Genomic DNA, 20,440 nt, shown 5'->3' with positions numbered 1-20,440 from the left:
ATGTGGAGAGTACCCAGCTGGAATTATAGAATATCTTTTAAGTTTTCCTCAACTTCATGAAATATGAGAACCAACAGAGATCAGGATCAGCATGAGAAAAACTGAGAACAAATTTGCCAATTTTATCCACTGTCCTGCCTTGCAAGAGCTCTCTGGATATACCCTCTTCCCCATGTGTATTGGCTCTGGCTGAGATGGAGCTAATTTTCCCCATAGCAGCCCTCACAGTGCTGTGCTTTGTATTGGTAGCCAGAAAGGTGTTGATAACACACCAGTGTTTTGGCTACTGCTGAGCAGTGCTCACACAGCATCAAGGCTGTCTCTCCAATATTCCCCACCTCACCCCCAAAGGCCAGTAGGCTGGGGGTGGGCAAGATCTCGGGAGGGGACATAGCCAGGACAGCTGACCCGAACTGACCAAAGGGATATTCCATACCATATGATGTCTGCTCAGATGTAAAAGCTAAGAGAAAGGGGGGGAAGGGGGGGGGGGGCACTGGTTATTATGACATTTGTCTTCTGTAGCAACTGATATGCATACTCAAGCCCTGCTTCCCAGGAAGTGACTGGACATCACCTGCTGATAGGAAGTAGAACATAAATCTTTTGCTTTCCTTTGCTTTTGCTTTATTAAACTGCCTTTACCTTAACCCACGAGTCCTTCTCCACTTTATTTTCTACCCCCCTGTTTTGCTGAGGAGGGGGAGTGATAGAGCAGCTTGGTGAACACCTGGCATCCAGCCAACATCAACCCACCATACCATGACACTGCCATCATATTTTTGTTCCATAAGAAATTAATTCCTGACTCACAAAACAGCTCTCTCCCCCCTTAAATTGTTCTTAAATATAAAAATGGAAGAAATCTACTATAAATGTTTGTTTTGCAACATGCAAATTATGTGAAGTTTCTTCACCCAAAAGGCAAGCAAGAACATATAAAGATACTGAAAATGGTTGTTCACAAAAAAAAAATAATCAGACCCTGTAATCTACATGTTGACAAACTGTTGGGTTCCCTCGCTTCACCAAGTAGTAGATACTTGTCTTAGATTCTTCTACTTGACTGTTTTCATCAGGTTAAGCATTTGGAATTTAGTTTAACAGTTTAAGCTTTATTAAGTTGTCACAAGAGCAGCCCCACTTTGATAACTAGATGCTCCAGTTATGGCTTGGTTTAGGGTTGACAAGTATAACTCATTCGTGGCACATGAGAAGCAATGAAAGGCTGTTTTGCATTACAGCTTTAAAAATGTGGGCACTTTTTAAATTTAATTTGTCACTTAGCTTTTGCTAAGAGGACATTTTAATTGCAATTAAAGGCAAATGGGGCTTTTAGTTTAAATGTAATCCCCATATTTAAATGATCTGTAATGGCACAGTGTTCCAGTGGGAACACTGTTGTTTCACAATGGGCCCTGATGGTGACATGTGACATTTGTATTCAGGTCCTGTATTATCCATGTGGCTAAAGGACTTCCAATTTCATTTCACAGCCAGAAGCCTGCAGAAAACACCAATTAACTTGCAGAACCCATTTGCCAACAAAATTCAGCCTCTTCTCAATGTCTGGCATCTGGCAGTGCTCAACATTTAACTCCAAAGCAGAGCCTTGCAGCCATCATGATCCCTGGGCTGGGGCACAAAGTCAAATTTTCCCCTTTTATTAAGGAAATTTTTTCACTTTCGTAGAGAACAAGAAACTTAATTTTTGATGGATGAATATTAACAAATTACTGCTTTAATAAGACTGCATGGACCATTTTTTCCCCTCTATAGTACAAAGAAGGTTAACTGACCTTTTCTTCAAATCTGAGATCTTAGTTCAACAGGCATCAGCAGATATTTACTGTGCATTTCCATATTCCTCCATTTTACCAATGCAATTTAACTAAAAAGACAAACCAAGGGGCTCCAAACAGTTAATCAGTCTGATATACTGAAGTCTTCAACCATAGTCATCGATAGTTAAACACATTAAGATCAGCATGTGAAATTTACCTACCTAGACACTATTTAAACAGCAACAACATGAATTCCAGCTGCACTCTAAAGTCTGGAAAGTGTATTCATGTATTATTGTGGCAAGTTGGAAGTGTTCACCAGTGCATCACTGAAGCTGCATCTAAATTCTTCTAGCATGAGAAGTATATGAGCAAGTCTTATAGCTTTGACCTGTAACTTAATCTTTCCAATACTGCACCTTTGGAGCGTTTAGCTCAACCTATTCTTTGATGTACAATAGGGGAATCTGCTGAGCATAATTATATCTGATCTCTCCTGATCTAGAGTCTTTAAAACACAACAAAAAAGCCTTCCACATAACTAGCTAGTTAACTTGAGGCCATTGAATAATAAATTGTTTACAGAATTAGGACTTTGCATTAGAAAATCGCCAGGCTCATACTTAGATGTGAAGTATTTAATTTTGTTTTTTAAATCAGCATCTTCAAACATACAAACCCAATCTGATTTCTACTGAAGTCAACATAATTTACCATAAACTTCAGCAGGAACTCTGATCAGAGCCCAATGTCTTTCTAGTATCCTTGATCAATGCCATGCAGGAAGAATCAGTTAAGTTCTAATGAAAGGTTCAAGTGACCCAGTCAAGGAGCAAAGCTGAAGTTATTTAAGTATGCTTAAAAACCTATGCCAAAATGGAACTGACAAAGTGGCCATATGCCTAGTGGTTGGCAGACAGCATACCAGTGCAAGCAAGCTAGCATTTCTTAACCAGAGTCTATATTTACATACTTTACATGTCCTAAAATCTCCATAACTACAATGTTGCTACCTATCTGTGAAATGAAAACATAGATAAATATTTTTTTTTAAGGAAGACATATGCCAGTTCCAGATTACTCTGAACAGATAAAATACAAAAAGTATGCAAAGGCCCGTCCCACTCCCTTTATTGATATTTTAGTTCTCTGACATCCTAGAAGATGACAAGATAGGAAAACAAACATTATTTGAGAACATAATACCATCACCCCCTTTAACCCAATATCTGAGTTCTCTGACACTACTGGCACAGATCAAGTGTCACCAGGGACATCCTGCTCTTCCTTCTGTAGTTTGCTATCGTAACTCTGGTCTCCCTTGAAACCTCCTTCAACTTTTGTACATTCACATGCATGTTTCACCTGGAAAAAGGAATGTGTTTAACTAGAGCAAAACTCAAGGTGAAATCCTAGCAAAAACATAGCAGCAGCTTCTAATTTTCACACAAGGTATGACTCAAATTGGAGATTCATCCAATTAACAGAAATTTTCAGGGAACTTGCTAAGCTCCAGTGGAAGGAGTCCTACTGGTATGGGGAAAAAATGGACAGGTTAGCAACATAAACACAAGCTAGAGGTGGAAGATCCAAGTTAAGTTCTACCCTTAGCCTACTGCACACTCAAGTGATTGAAATGTATTTACAATTAAAACTGTGGTACACAATAAACATATTTTGATACTGTTAGAGAAGGCAGAGCAGTTCAGGACTGAAACAACAGGGTCTGCCTCAGATTGCAAATACAGCAGCTGAGGTAGCAGTGAGGCTGGAGGCTGCACTGTGGCTTTCTGGGAGTGGCAACTACAGCTCTGGTTAAACAGAGCTAAACTAATCAATTCAATTAATCTAAAATATCGCTTATTTGATGCTGCAGGCAGAGAGATTCCACCTTCAGATAGATGCTGTCAAGAAGATGACATTAATATGGAACTGATGAAACAAGAAGAGGAGTCACTAAGAAAATTTAACAAAACCTTTATGTTTATTGGCAGCACATGGTAAGACTGCTACAGGTTAACAGATGGAGAACACATTTCTGCTTCTCCCACCACCTACCAGCTCGACCCACATAAGCAACGAAGCATGAGACCCTCTGGTTTTCAGTATGATGGGATACAATTTTGCTGCGTACATGTCCATCTTGGCAAAAAGCATTATTCCCCAGCAAGCTAAGGCATCATAAAAATTACATACTAAGAGGGTTGGTATACTTGAAGGCACAGTAGTTATATCTACACTCTCTGACAGAGCTTTGCCTGCTCTGATATTAAGGCTTTTCACCACAGAAATCTATAATATCAACTATAGACAGCCAGTGCTTTATTAGCCTAATGCCTCATTTAGAATGAACATAATTTATGCTAAACAGGTTATATCCTATCTTAGCCCCACCAGACAACATGCAATCAATCATGGTCATCTTTAACCTGTAACAGTGTGAAACTTAAGTTTTGGATTTGACTTCTTTCTAAATGAAGCATGTTGTTCTTGCTTGGATTTAATTTCATTTAGATTGATTTTGGACCTTTAAAATGTACCAAGAGCATTATAGCTTTGTTCTTTGCAATGTTTCCATATTGTCCCAAGAGGCTTCATCAGTAGGTTTTGGGTTGTTGTTTTGTTGGGGTTTTTTTGTTTTGTTTTTTATATATATATAAATATTCCACACCACATAAGTCAGAAATAGCAATATTGACCAGAACACACCTCAAGACAGACTTCTGTAAGTCTAGATTTGAAGTATCTTTCCAGATTGAGTGAGAGCACAGGTAACTACTCCAAGTTCTATGAATCACAAGGCAATTCCATTTCAGCTGTGTGTCTTCAACTCGCTTTGAGAGAGCCTCCAAGGCAGCATCCAAAACCTTACTACAGCTAAGATATACACATTAATTCTTTCACTCATACACTCAGTAAATTATCTTTTAGAGAAACAAATTAGTATTACCACTGTATTTTAAATAATTCAGTTTGTATTTTATCGTTTTTATCTTCTATATGCTTATATACCAACCGGTTAGTAGTTTGTTTCAGTACCTTACATCTAGGAAAGCAATGCTGGTGGTTACTTAATATACTTTCCACTCACCTACCCACCTTTAAAATATTGGTGCCATTTACCTTCAAGTTGTTTTTAATTTCACCTCCCTACCACAAATTCCTATAGATTTTGAGAGCTTCTGAAGCAGCAGTTCAAAACTGTCAGTTAGTTTCTGGAACACTTTAGAGCAAGTGCCTTCAGACTTTACCAGTTTAAATATTCCTTTCCCATTTCAGCCTGTGTTCCTCTGTTGTACAAGTCATGTACCTGGTCACAACTGACCTTTCCTGTAAAGCAGTGTTAATTGTTATAGCTCTCTGTTATTTGATCTCCTTTCCTGCTCAGTAATGAACTTCTACTTTCCTTTGTTAGCATACTCTTCTCATACTCTTAATGAATCTTCTGTTTTTGCCTTCTATTTCTCTCTAGTTGTGAATTGATTTCTTCCTTAAATCTTTCCATTTTAGTGCTAGTGGCTTATATATTTACCCTCAGTTGTGTACCTACGTTTCCACTTTTTGCTTTATTCTTTTTAGATCCTCAGGTACTAACAACCTGTTGCAAACATACTTGTTTCATACCACGCTTCCTCTCCTTCAACTGTAATTGTCTCATGTAGTAGATCAGAAATTCAATTTCATCCAACCTTAACTGAACATGCAAACCTGCAGAAAACTCTTATGTATTTTACCTAGTATCACAATAAAGTTTCTCCCCATCCTAAATATGCAATTGTTTCTTCATTATACACATGAACACCTAAATGATTTTGAAGTCTATGCATTTACCCAGTTCATCCCAGAGCTGCCTATACTTGTCAGTCATTGCAGTTCCTTGTTGTCTCCAAAGTAACAGACGAGGATCAGCCATGAACTGTTCTGTTATCAATGTCAACATGCGAGCTCCATTTGAATCTCTCATCTTTAGCATCTCTCGCACCTAGGAAATGAATCTTTTAATACAAACTTGAAAAAAACAAACTAAACTTCAGTACAGACAATATGTTATAGCATTAAACATTTAATCTGTTAAATAAGAAATATAATTTATATCTCTGATGTGAAATTTTTAAGTAGAAAAAAAAATAGTCTGCCTTCCCAATTTTAACAACAATTTTTAGTTTCAGTATCCCACTGTAATTCTGCAAACACACTTCTTCCACAAGTAATCCCCAGGCGTATTATGCAAGTTGCCTCAAGACCATCATTTCTACAGGTTTCTCCAACATTTTTGGGGGTAGGAAGGAAGAGAACAGCAAAGCTACAGACAGTTGAAATGTTACTTCATATCTTTAAACTGATCTCAAGACAGACCAGACTGTGTTCCACTGCATTATTAACTTGCCATCATGTTCCCAAGACTTTATCTTGTTTTAGAACAGGACTTTGAGTAAGATGTGAACAAGTACAGACTGCCTGGGGGAATGGGGGGAGAGAAAAGAGGGAAGGTTTAGGGCACTCAACATACCTTTGCAAAAAGCAAATTGAGCTGCTTCCCTGATCCATGATATCCGCCCTGGGAGAGGAAGAGTTTAACCTGTTCTTGGACTTGTTCCTCATCCAAATGCCAGCAGTTTTCATCATCTGTGCTAGCACCTGCTGTTGGGTCAGGAGCACCTGCAAACAGCAATAAGAGAAATCATTATGTTCTATATAAAGAAGAGGTTTGTTTGTCCAGGAGAAAGGAGTACTGCAGGTTTTTGGATTTGTGTATTGTCCTGTTTTAGATGTCTTGACTTTCATCTAAAGGTTCTTTAAAATAGACCTAAATTTATCCTCAGTAGTCTTAAGCGCTTAGAAATGACAGCTTATGAAAAGATATTTAAATAAACTATATTTTATAATAAACCATTAAAATCAAAGTGAGATTTTTCCTCCCATCTCAGCAGCTAGTGTAGAATGCTTCTGCAAAGAAAATTATATTTTACATAGTATTTCAACAACTGATGCTACTGTATAGATATCACTGTATATACATTTATGTCAAAGTATTCTGTTAAGGGAAGGTTGCTGGAGTTAAACAAATCTGTGCACAAAGTTTAGGTCAAGCTGATTCTCAAGTGGTCAAAATTGATGACTGAAAGGACTTCTAATCAAGGGAGTCAACCTTGGGAAACAAAGAACAGATAATAAGAACACTGTTATCTAAATTATGCAGAAAGAAGCCTCCAAGTAAGAAAGTTCTGGCCACAAGAGGAGACAAGCTGATAAGGTGTTGCAACCCACAGAAAATTAGTTGAAAGTAGGACAAAGGTAATTTTGGTAGTGGGAGATTGTGACCTCCAACTCAAATAGCCCCCCCAAGAGAGGACAAATGCCCACTTGGGGAGCATGCATAGCTGGTAAAAAACTTCAGTAGCGCTATCTGAGGATGCGTACTAGTTTGCATTAGAAGCGAGAAACTTGTAACCAATCCTGTACATAAATGAAAATGAATATGTAATGTACTATGAATGTGCAAGTACTATACTGTATATAATGTGTACCCTTGAGTAACTTGGTGAGCATGCTCAGAGGAAACATTCTCCCGTGCTTCCAGTGCTGTAATAAGGAATGCCTGCCTTCTAAAACTTCAAATCAATTCTTAGAGGGTTTTTCTCCGAGACTGACTTTACGGTATCACAACTGCAATGTTAAAACCTGTGGCGATGCAAGTCGAGACGGACATAAAAACACTATATCTACGTGACTGGGTTCTGACAAAATGGCCAAAATGGTGTTTATTGTTTTTACATATTGCTTATATGTCTTAGAAAGTACATGTGTCAAATGCTGATAGGCTTTGTCTTCTTCTTGCTTGCTATTTGCTGTTGCTGTAGGTGCCCTTATGCTGCGGTTCTAAGTTCCGATTCTTCACATCCTGTTTACATGCCTGATATTTTTGTGGCTATCTTAAAGGAACACGACTAAGTCTTTGAAGTCAACTAATTCGTCTGCAGATCTGCTGCAGACCCCAACAAAAACCAATCTCACCAAAACACCTGTGTAACTTTTGTACCTTCAGCAATCTTGCTCAGGTTTAAGTGACTGCTAGTGAGCACTGCTATTGATGAACATGAGAAAAATCATCACCTCAGTGCCTCTGAACTGCAATGGCCCTGTAAAGCTAAACAGAGTACAAAAAAATAATAATCCCCAAACAAATCTAAAGTCTTTAAGCACTAAAGGCATTTCCATCATAAATACAGCTGTGTAAGACCATGGTGCTTCTGAAGGAGTATATTTTATATAGGCAATGTCTTCAGCACAGAGTCAATTCAGAGCAATTCTACCTAAATTTGCCTAGTGCCAACTGAAGTGACTGGATTTACCATCAGGCAGTGCTTTTGCCACAGGTTGCTCTAACTCAGATTTTGCAGTTGAGATCAGTGATTTTTCACTTGTGGCCTCTTCTAAAGGTTGACAAAACTAAAACAAGTTCTTGCAGCATCTAACAATCTACATATTTCTGAAGAAGCCTGCAGCTTCACTGGATATTTTTTTAAAGATATTCAAACTGAAAAGGTTGAAAAACACTTATCTAGACTGTCAGGGAAACAACTCAAGGTAGTGCATCACCATACCAGATGTAAGGTATTTTTAGCATGCCCAAGACTCAAATTAACTTGACACAACTGTGTAATCTCCGTGTCTGTTAGGTTTTGAGATGTTAGAAATTGAATTGCATAACACAATATATCACTTTTAAACCCCAGAACATGTTGTTACTAAAAGAAAGATACTGTCAGGGAAGGAAAATTACTTGGTCAGATTTGTAAAAATTTGCTTTTAAAGAAGTCCTGAGAACATGAAAAGCAAAGATAGCTACAACTCTTCAGATGTATAGAAACATTGATCCTATTGATTTAAGCCTTTATTTCACAATTGCAGCTTTGCCATGTAAGCAAATCTTTTAAGCAGTTGCAGGGAATGCTAGAATCTTTATACAATGAAAATACAACCAGAAGATTTAAAGGGTCAGAGGGATGTCTTGTCTACTAGTTGCTGATAGAGTTAAAAAGTTTTCCAGCTCAGCAACTTCCTAAACTGCCTTCAACTTCAGAGCCTACATCTCTGAACATTGCACTGCTGCCCATATACATTTTTTTTTTTTAGATCAATAAGAAATTACATCTTTGAAGATGTAAAAAAACTCCTCTGCCTTCCACGGGAACCATAAGAGTGTCTCAGAAGACAGGAATCAAGCCCAAGACAGTACAAAACCCAAGGAATGAAAAACTTCCTCTTCTGTGAGTGCTTCCATCTTTACTATGTTAGTTTTAAGGGGCTTTCAATTCAGTCAGCTACATGAAACACATGCTGATAAGTCTTCAGCTGCAAAGAATGAGATAAAAAGGGAAATCAAGCCACTTGAGAACAAGCAGTGCAGCTGTTGAATGGACTCAGGTTTGCAGTAGTTTAAATTTCATTGCTCTAAAACACAGAGAAAAGACCTGTGAAAAGCTACTGTATAAAAGCACGAATATACAACACACACATATTTATCCCTCACTTCAATGGAGATTTATCATTATTTAATCTTGGTATAGCTACTTTTAAGTCATATTAAAAATAGCCTCAGACTCCTCAGCTAAACTTCCCTATTTAGCAAAACCAAAATTCCTTCCATAACTGTTTACATTTTATCAAAACTCATAGGTCAGTTTGTGCTAGAAGGTTAAATTTCAGCCAGCTACTGCAGATTCTTTAAACAGGGTTCCTTTACAGGAACAAGGGTGCCTGCTGCTCCATGCCAGCAGCACTGCCCCTCCCAAAGGCCTCTTCTCCCAGCACATTCACAAATATACCTTCCCCAGGGGCTCAGCATAGCTATACTTACACCAGCATTATTTTCATGCCACTGGGTTAGAAGACTATAAAAGCTGAAGACACCAAGCTGAGGGTCTGACCTCTACAATGCTATTCAGCACAGTACTACTGATAACTTCTGACTCAAAGCAGTATTTCCTTGCAAGATCGTATATAGGCTACACTCAGTATGATCAAAATTTTTAATCGGTATGCATAAAGAATTTCCAGTATACATGTAACTGGCACCAGCTACAGTTGTAATTCACTGATCTTTCAATGCCATTGGCAGTCTTCAGCAATAACCAAGGACTAAAATGTCATAGAGACAGTGCGTCTGATTGGGCACAAGTTCAAACCCCTTTTGCAGCCCTGGCAGCAGCAGGGCCTCCTGGTGGTGCTGCCAAGGAAGCCTCAGCTCCCACTGCCCATGTCACTCTTGTTTTGGGGTCGAGACACAACCATCTCCACATCTCTCAACCTGCCACTTTTCAAGATCACTAAATCCACTTATAGTCAGGTGTACACTGAATTGATCTAGTCTGCTTCCTCTCCCACTACCGTGCACACAGACTTAAGCAACAGACAGGATTTTCTACACTGCCACTTTTCTTCTGAATACATGGGATCAGGTGAGCTGACAAGAAACTATCTGAACAAGCAACATGACTGCAATGAGGGAGCTGCCTTAGGGAGCTGTGAAATGAAGCCCTAGCAATAGCTGGCAAGTAGGCTCAACACTACGTAGATCTGAAGGGTCAACCCAGAGGTGGCAGCTTTGCTTGGGGTTGTCCTGGTTTCAGCTGGGATAGAGTTAGTTTTCTTCTTAGTAGCTAGTACAGTGCTGTGTTTTGGATTTAGTGTGAGAACAATGTTGATAGGACACTGATGTTTTTGGTTGCTGTTAGGTAATGTTTATACTATGTCAAGGACTTTTCATTTTCTCAGGCCCTGTCAGTGAGAAGGCTTGAGGGGCACTGGAAATTGGGAGGGGACACAGCCAGGACAGCTGACCTGAACTAGCCAAAGAGGTATTCCATGCCATATGATGTCATGCTGAGTATATAAGCTGGGGGAAGGAGGAGGAAGGGGGGGACATCCAGCATTATGGCATTTGTCTTCCCAAGTAACTGTTACACATGATGGAGCCCTGCTTTCCTGGAGATGGCTGAACACCTGCCTGCCCATGGGAAATGGTGAAAGAATGCCTTGCTTTGCTTGTGTGCGTGGCTTTTGCTTTACCTATTAAATTGTTTTTTTCTCAGTGCTAGGGTTTTACATTCCGATTCTCCTCCCCATCCCTCTGGGTGAGGGGGGAGTGAGTGAGCGGCTGCGTGGTGCTTGGTTGTTGGCCAGGGTTAAACCACGACAGGGTACAGTGTGGCCCCAAACAGGCACCACAAGGCTTTGGTAGATGGACAATTTGGCTGTGAAGAGGAACATGGGCAGCCCTGAATTTTATCTCTGTAACACAGTTTGGTACCAAGACCAAATCCCTTTCCCCACTTGTAAACTGGGGATAAGTATTACTTATGCACTTTAGAGGGGTGTCATGAGGACAAATTAGTTCCCATTTGAACTATGAAAGTGAAAAGCACTGTATAGTTAATACTAAATATTAAAACCTGTAAATAAACTGTGTCATTTTATAATCTCTGGCTTTAACTTCTGACATGACTGATCTTTGAAATAGGTTTTAAGTCATGTACTTACAGTTTAATACAATAAATATTTATACTCATCATATGGATATGGCCATACATACTCATATTTTTTTACTAAAATTACAAAATTGCAATCTTCGCAATCAGAGCAGAAATACTGTACACAGTTGTTTGTAACACTAAACACCGAAATAAAATTTGAAAACAGAGTATTTGAAAACCTTTTATATTTATGTTCATAACAGGTTACATGTTAAATATAATCAACTCCCAAGTTATAAGAAGCAGCAGCATTATACGAAAATTAAACTTAGATCATTTACATAGCAATTTTAAGAGCAACTGCTTTAAAAATGAGCAACCGTATTCAAAAATTGGTATCATATATGGAGAACTTAACCTCATAAAGTAAATAGAAGCAAAGCAAGGGCCCTTGACTAAAATAGGCTAAGAATAGCGTATATTGCAAGCTATTCAGGAGAAGGATCTACAGTAAATTTTAGTTAAAATAACAACAGAATGTAGCATATTCAAGGTAAACTTCTTCCTTGGTCCTTATTTCTGAAGTATTACAAAAGTTGGTTTAACCTTCAAAGTAAACCATGCCAAATTACTCACTCAGCCATACAGAACGTCTTGAAATTAATTTTATAAAAGTCTTATAAACTTAATTATCAAATGAACTGTAGATCAGTTAGTACTTATTAAATGTCATATAAAAAATGATTACAAGTAAAAAGCATAAGTACTATGCAAAGATTGAGTGATCCCAGCTAGAAACCAATACTGATGCACGCTTATTCACAGCAGAACAGCAATTGATTTTATAAACTTGGTGTACTCCAAATTATTCTAAACAATAATTATATAGTGTTATAACATTGTCACCAGCAACTATTAAAGCAATACATTGAATGTTTACAATAAACTTTGTTTAAACATGCTCTGGACAGATTTGTTATCTCAACACTTTGAGCCCCAGACTGGGTGCCAGAAAGGACTGTCATGGTTTAACCCCAGCTGGCAACTAAGTACCATGCAGCTGCTCACTCACTCCTCCCCCTGCTGCATGGGAAAAAGTATTAGGAGGAAAAAAAAAAAAAAAGCTTAAACCTGTGGGTTGAGATAAGAACAGTTTTACAATTAAAATGAAGTAAGACATTATACTAACACTAATGATTGTAATGAAAAACAAGAAGAGAAAGAGAAATAAAATTCAAGTAAAAAAAACCAAAACAAGCGATGCACAATACCACCCGCTGACAGATGCCCAGAGCCAGTCTCCGAGCGGTGATACCAGGCCCCCAGCTAACTCCCCAAAGTTTATATACTCAGCATGACGTCATATAGTATGGAACAACCCTTTGGCCAGTTCGGGTCACCTGTCCTGGCTGTGTCCCCTCACAATTTCCAGTGCCCCTCCAGCCTTCTTACTGGCAGGGCCTGAGAAACTGAAAAGTCCTTGACATAGTATAAACATTATCTAGCAGCAACCAAAAACATCAGTGTCCTATCAACATTGTTCTCACACTAAATCCAAAACACAGCACTGTATCAGCTACTAGGAAGAAAATTAACTCCATCCCAGCCAAACCCAGGACATATAGAAAAAAGATCATAAACAATTTAAAAATATTATGCCTTTGATTCCCCAAATGATTCAAAGGTTAGACATAAGTCACTTCATCTTGTATTTAATTTACAAACTCTAGGGTGGAATATAACACCTGTTCAGCAGCGCACAGCATCAAAGCAAAACAGCAACTGCTGTGAAGCAGCCAATATTAATAAGAGAAAATGTAAAGACAGGACAGGTGTGCTGCTTTTCATTAGGACAGTTAATTTTTTTCCATGGTAGCTTGTATAGGACTGTTTTGGATTTGTGCTGAAAACAGTGTTGATAATGCAGAGATGTTTTAGTTATTGGAGCAGTGCTTACACAGAGTGAAGGCCTTTTCTGCTTCTCACACCACCACACCAGCAAGTAGGCTGGGGGGTCGCAAAAAGTTGGGAGGAGACATAGCTGGGACAGCGCTGACCCCAACTGACCAAAGGGATATTCCATACTACATGACATCATGCTCAGCAATAAATAGCTGGAGGAAGAAGAAGGGAGGGGACATTCAGAGTGATGCTTTGTCTTCCCAAGCAACCATTATGTATGATGGAGCCCTGCTTTCCTGGAGATGGCTGAACACCTGCCTGCCGATGAGAAGCGGTGAACGAATTCCTTGTTTTGCTTTCCATGTGTGCATGGCTTTTGCTTTACCTATTAAACTGTCTTTATCTTAAGCTTCAAGTTTTCTCACTTTTACTCTTCTGAGTCTATCCCCCATCGCACTGTGGGGGAAGTGAGTGAGTGGCTGTGTGGGGTTTAGTTGCCAGCTGGAGTTAAACCACAACAGTCCTTTTTGAGGCCCAATGTGGAGCTCAAAGGGTTTGAAATAAAAGCAGATCTGATTGGAATGCAGTAGATCAAATTTATAGCTGTTATTGCTGTTTACGTATTAAAGGGCAGGCTCCTGTGCTTGCTTGCCTTGCTGTATATTGTATATTGCTCATTAGTGACTGCTTCTTGCTTTCACTGCTTATCGTCTCACTGTGCTGGGCCCAGGAACATTCTGATAACAGCAATGGTGATGCACCAGGGCTGGTAGATGGCCAAGGTATCACTGCTGTTTCTGTGCTGCTGTACTGGACAGGCTGGAACTCCAGTGTGAACTCGAGTCAAAGGGACTGTGACCTGTGGATGAGTCCATGTGGGAGCAGGACACCCCAAAGCGTCTGTGGCCATGGATAAGCCCACGTCAGAGCAAGTATAACCATGGCTACAGTTGCTTTGGGATGTGTCTGTGCTGCAGCAGGTATACCTCTGAAGGGATTGCGGCCCAAGGACAAGTCCACGCTGGAGAAGGTACGCCTTGAAGCATCAGTGGCTGTGCACGAGGTCATGCTGGAGGACCTCAAAGCGTGTGGCCACGGGTAAGCCCACGACAGAGCAGGTACACCCCTGGAGGGACTGCAGCCAAGGGTAAAGGCCATGCTGGAGCAGTTTGACTTCTGAAGGGACTGTGGCTGCGAGTAAGGCCACACTGAAGCACGTATATCTCTGAAGGCATTGTGGCCCATGGAGAAGGCCACACTGGAATAGGTGTACCTCAAAGCAACTGTGGCTGTGGATAAGTCCACGCTGGAGCAGGTATACCCCTGGAGAGACAATGGTTCATCATAAGACTCCACTTGAAGCAGATATACCCCTAAGGGACTGCAGTCTGTGGATAAGTCCAAGCCAGAGCAGGGGCAAGGGGAGGAGTTCATTGCAACGTTAAACCCTATAATCTGGCCCAAAGGGACCAGGGGTAGAGACTGCAATGGAAATACCTTTAAATTGTTGTAACCTGGGATTTGAGTTGCATGTTATGGGAATGACTATAGCAGCAACCACCTGAACCGTTGGAGGACAAGCCTTACGTGAAGCAGTGCAACTGCAGCAGTGACCTGACCTGAGCTGCCTTTGGTGCCCAGTTAACTCCACACAAATTAGATGTGTGGGTTAGATGAGTGGATGGTGAGGTGGATTGGGAACTGGCTGAATGGCAGAGCTCAGAGGGTTGTGATCAGTGGCGCAGAGTCCAGCTGGAGGCCTGTAGCTACTGGTGTTCCCCAGGGGTCAGCACTGGGTCCAGTCCTGTTCAATTTGTTCATAAGTGACCTGGATAAAGGGACAGAGTGTACCCTCAGCAAGTTTGCTGATGATACAAAACTGGGAGTGGCTGATACGCCAGAAGGCTGTACTGCCATTGAGCAAGACTTGGACAGGCTAGAGAGTTGGGTGGAGAGGAACCTTATGAAGTTTAACAAAGTAAAGTAGAAGGTCCTGCACCTAGGGAGGAACAACCCCGTGCACCAGTACGGGCCAGGGGTTGACCTGCTGGAAAGCAGCTTTGTAGAGAAGGCCCTGGGAGTTCTGGTAGACAGCATGTTGACCATGGGCCAGCAGTGTGCCCTTGTGGCCGAGGCAGCCAATGGGATCCTGGAGTGCATTAGAAGAAGCGTGGCCAGCAGGTCAAGGGAGGTTATCTTTCCCCCTCTACTCTGCCCTGGTGAGGCCACATCTGGAGTACTGTGTCCAGTTCTGGGCTCCCCAGTTCAAGAGACAAGGAACTACTGGAGGAGGGTCCAGTGGAGGGCTGCAAAGATGATTAGGGGACTGGAACATCTCCCTTGTGAGGAAAAGCTGAGGGAGCTGGGCCTGTTTCGCCTGGAGAAGAGAAGACTGAGAGGGGATCTTACCAATGTCTACAAATATCTTAAGGGTGAGTGTCAAGAGGATGAGACCAGGCTCTTCAGTGGTGCCCAAAGACAGGACAAGGGGCAACGGGCACAAGCTGTAGCACAAGAAGTTCCATCTGAATATGAGGAAAAGCTTCTTTACTTTGAGGGTGTCAGAGCACTGAAACAGGCTGCCCAGAGAGGCTGTGATGTCTCCTCTGGAGACATTCAAAACTGGTCTGGATGTGATTCTGTGCAACTTGCTCTAGGTGAACTTGCTTTAGCAGGGGGTTGGACTAAATGATCTCCAGAGGTCCCTTCTAACCCTGACCATTCTGTGATTCTTTAATGTTAGATGTTCCCTTTTCTAGTAGGTTGGCAATACATTGTATTCTATTGTTCAGCCCTACCTTACCCTACAATTTCCCACTAAAAATCCCATCATTTGAGCTAAATGCACTAGGTCCAGATTAACACACATTCATCAGTATCTCCAGATTGCCCTTTGGAACTTACAATATAGAAACAGCACTAGATATTATGAAACTTTCTTTTAAAGTAAATCTGAATATTTTTTTTATAAATGTTTTCTTTTCAAATGCTTCCACCAGTGCTCCCAATATACATTTACCGGTTCATGTTTGCAGATGATGTGTCTAGATCTGCCTGGAAAAATAGAGAAACAACTACCCAGACACCTCTGCTTCTGAGAGGACAAAATGTACACAGACCCTTTTCTCCCAGTTCTTTCCTATTAAATTCGAATTTACCTGCATGTAGTTTTGTATCTAATCAGAGAATGGAAGAAATTGTGGAGACATCCATATGGTTTTCTAAAAAGAGAGATAATAGCAGAACTAAACACTCAGGAAAGAAACATTACACCTTAAAAGGAAAAAAATAAATTGGTTTGCTAGGCTGTCCTTATACCAGTAAAAGGCTGACCCTTTTTCAATATGTATGCAACGACAAGTCAATGCTACCATGAGATTAAAATGCAAAAAGACCTCTCCCTAACCTTGCAGTTACTTTCCCATTTCCACTCCAATTCTCAGGAACATAGTTTGAGCTTGTGACCAATTTATTTAAGTTGAAGTTTCATATCTAAGACAAGACAGATCCAACAACCCTGATTGTTATATTCCTAGCATTACACACCTGCCAGCTTCCTCCACTATGATGGTACAAAAGTTAACAGGGGGAAAAAAAGCCTCAGCTAAGCAGGACCCAAACCTACATCCAGCTTTCCGAGTCACCATCCCCAAATTGAAACCCAATGTGAAGCCAAGAGTTATTCAGCACAGACTTCAGGGTATCACTATAAATACCTACTGTTGTCTTCAGTACAGAAGATTAGACCCCACAGATTAGACAGATCTCCAGTTTCAAAGTCATCAGGAACATGTACAGCTGCAGCACAGTCACATGAGAAAAATCAGAACACAACAAATCTCAAATGTAAGAGGTGCTTTTGTGCCTTAAAAACATACAAAACCCTCTTGTAATGTAATCACCACCAAGTGAAAAATTAGCATGGTAAATACAGAGAGTATTTCCAATAAATCACCCTGATCTCCTGAAGAAGTTAATGAATAGCCAACACATTCCTGCACTTCTAACAGCATCCCCTTATTTTTTTCCTGCAGTGAGGCTCAGTCATGAAGCAAGAAAGATATTGAATCACTTGTATCCACTGAGGAACTTAAAAGTATTTGCCATTTCAAAACCCGTATCATCAGTGGTCACTTCACTAGTTCCTCCAGTAACCTCCTTCACAAGGAAGGTGTCCAATGACAGTCATCAAATGCTGCATAAGACAGAATTTTGAGCAAATAAACAATTATCCAATTCACCCGTTGTGAAAGGAAAATACTGCAGTTATTCCATCTCCCTAGCCAACTCATAAGCAAGTCAACAAGACTGATGTGGTCCAGAGATCTTCAAAGCCCTGGACCATTCTTACGTAACAATAAGTAGTATTCAAGAGCTGATTTCTTTTGCCTATTGCTAGAAATATATGAAAACCAGAACTAGTACAGCTATCACAAGAGAAAAAAAGAATTAGAAGTTTTAATTCCAGGGTGGTTTATATAAAACACCTCTAGGTAACACTGAAGAGAATTTCTTCATCCAACTCTAGATTCCAGATTTTCCTTTAGTCAAAGCTTTCTGGTGTTTCTGTGCCAGGTCTCCTCTTACTTTTATAAGCAAGTTTTTGTAAGTTTTTCCTCTTACTTACCTGTGCCTTTAAAGCAGTGTTCAATATGATTCCTCTTCAAACATTGGTTTAGTGAGGTTAAATGTTTCAAAGCAAGAGAGGTCTATAAGACAGTTTTGTATTACAAACTGAACACCTGTAGCACAGGAGATATGACAGTGAATGGTGATCTTATGTTCAGCCATCTATGCTATTAGAACCAGGGGCAGATTTCTTCTGGTTAGTTTTTTTATTTATTTCTAATTTAAGGAATTTAATTAAAGATCAAAATAAAAGAATTACAGTATAAATCCCAGAACACTGCTCACTTGCTATATAATCAGAGGAACTAACTTTTTCCTTAAAAAAATCCTGGATTTAACTTTTTAAACATTTTTTTTTAAAAAAAAAAAGTAATAAAAAACTCCAAAACACCAGACCATGGTTTCATGGGAGTCCAAGAGGAAAATCAGGAGACTATAGATCCTCTTTTTTAACCCAGCTTTCTTTGGCCATAGCAGTTTATTTTCTTGTGCTGCCTGGATTTTGTACTTCGGTTTTTGTTATTTTTATTAAGAAATATCAACAGTCAATAAAGACATACTACAATCTCATTTACTAGGAAAAGAGCAACATGTGAAAAGAAAAAAAAATAGTTTTTTGGATATTTTTTTCAAAACTACCCTACTCAAAACTCATTGTGAAATTTTGTAATTGATCAACAACTTTGGTTTTTTTTTCTCCCTATTCTTGTCATTTGGGCTGTGATATAAACATTAAATCTCTCTCTAAAAATACTTTAAATAGTAATGAGTAAAGAGATATTTTGACAATAAGGAAATAACTGACAAAGATCAATATGCCTGTGATTAGTATAATTACAAACAATGATGATGAAGTTTAAGCACTCTCTGCAACACCCCTTCTGTCATTTCTCCTCTTAGATTAGCCATAGTATAGCTAATATAGCCATTGTAGCCATCATATGTCCTTCCTTTCTCACCCTTGCCTTCCCCTTTTCTAATCACCCTTGACTGTTTTAGCCTTCTCTGCACCACTTGCATATTCACCATAATTCTCCTTCCCCTTAATTCCTTACATTCAGGCTGTTACCAACTCTCATGCGATACATGCCTTCAGCTTACAACATCTGAGTATCTTCCTCTGTTGCCTAACATCCTGCATCTGCTTTAGCTTCCCTTTTCACTGCCACCAGGCAGCTCTGCAAACTCCCTTTCTCATTATGTCCCACAACAACTAGAGCAATTGCCTTGCCTCTGGCCATGTCCCCATAGCCCTTAAAGCCAAAGAAGAGAACTGCTCCGGAGATTCAACTTATTGTAGCACCGCCTGCCAGGGTCACTGAACCCTAAGGAGAGGGGCTAGGCTGCTGAGTCCCATTATCAGAAAGACTCCCTTCTTTTGTTCCACCTAATCTGTATCTAACAAACATGTCTTTTCTCTTTCCCAAAAAGTATTACTTCCTAAACATCTTAAAGTGAAGAGAATCTCCTTTAATAAACACCATAAAAATAATTCAAGCTGGAAGGGACCTCAGGAGGTCACACTCCTGAATGCCACACAAAAAAGGTGCTCAAAACCAAAGAGGGAATGAAACAAAAGAACAAGTATCAGACTTACCATGGACTTGATTGATTTTTGAATTCTGAGAAAGAATTTCATCTGCTAATTTTTGAGCAGTTGGCAAAACTTCTGTGTGGTGCACTGTGATCAAATACTGTACAAATTTTTGTAGCTGGTCTCTGTTCATTTGAAAGAGTGTCTCTGAAATGGGAAGATGTAGTTTGACCTGGTCTGGCTTGCGGATCCGGTATAAAGAGAGTGCCACAACATGAGCACAGTAAAATATGTCCTTGTTTCCACAGCTACAGGTCACTGAGGTAATCTTGCAACGATCAAAGCTGATAGCTACATTGCAAACAGTTTCTGGCTCCGATTGCATTGCAGGTTCTGTCACTGTGCCACTCAAGTGGAAACCTGAGGGGGGGGGGGGAGAGAGAGAACTTACATTATTAAGTAAAAGACCATATCTCATTATCAATAACCTTTCATTAATCAAGTACAAGTCATCATCTATTTCTGAGAAATTATATACCTTAAAGAACCTGCTTTAATTATAAATATGACAAACCCTTTCTTTCGTATGTACCCTTTTCATCTCCAATAAAATCATAAAATCAAAAGGAGCTCATTTACAAGCCCTCTTCGCCATTCCATCACAACATTCATAAAAGTTTGATAGTAAGAAAATAATTTATTTGGTAAATGATAACTGCAGAAGCAGAGCTGTATCCAATTAAGACAAATGTGAAACTCCCAATAGCTCAGCAAGTTGGCAGCAATTTTCCAAACCCCACACCAGGGAGCTTGCACCTATCAGCAAATTTAACCATTCTCTCAATAAGTAAGAGGGAAGTTGTGCACTCTAGTGGCACAAACCCAGGTTCTAATCTCCACTCTGCCACAAATCACTTAACCTCTCTGCTTTCACCTCTTCTATCACTGAGCTGATGCTAAAGCTCACCTTCAACCCAAACAATCTGGTAGGGTTTGTGTAGCTCTTTGGAGATGGAAACTGCTGCAGTTACCAATACACAAGATATCAGATTTATAATACTGAATGAGACATGCATGCACTGTTTCACAAGTCTGCATTTCCACTTTGCACAATA

General features: G+C 39.9%; 1 protein-coding gene across 1 annotated transcript in view; it reads right to left on the bottom strand.

The window, feature by feature from the left end:
• The window catches only part of LOC121080515 (zinc finger SWIM domain-containing protein 6-like), a 115,086-nt gene that overhangs the window by 38,428 nt on the left and 56,218 nt on the right, over positions 1–20,440 (bottom strand). Inside the window, 3 exon segments of the mRNA XM_040578574.1 lie at positions 5,616–5,766; positions 6,295–6,443; positions 19,389–19,745. Coding sequence (XP_040434508.1) covers positions 5,616–5,766; positions 6,295–6,443; positions 19,389–19,745 — 657 coding nt within the window.

This window comes from Falco naumanni, chromosome W, assembly GCF_017639655.2.
Source record: "Falco naumanni isolate bFalNau1 chromosome W, bFalNau1.pat, whole genome shotgun sequence".
NCBI lineage: Eukaryota > Metazoa > Chordata > Aves > Falconiformes > Falconidae > Falco > Falco naumanni.
The sequence above is the reverse complement of the archived record's forward strand: the minus strand, read 5'-3'. Positions and strand labels throughout refer to the sequence as shown.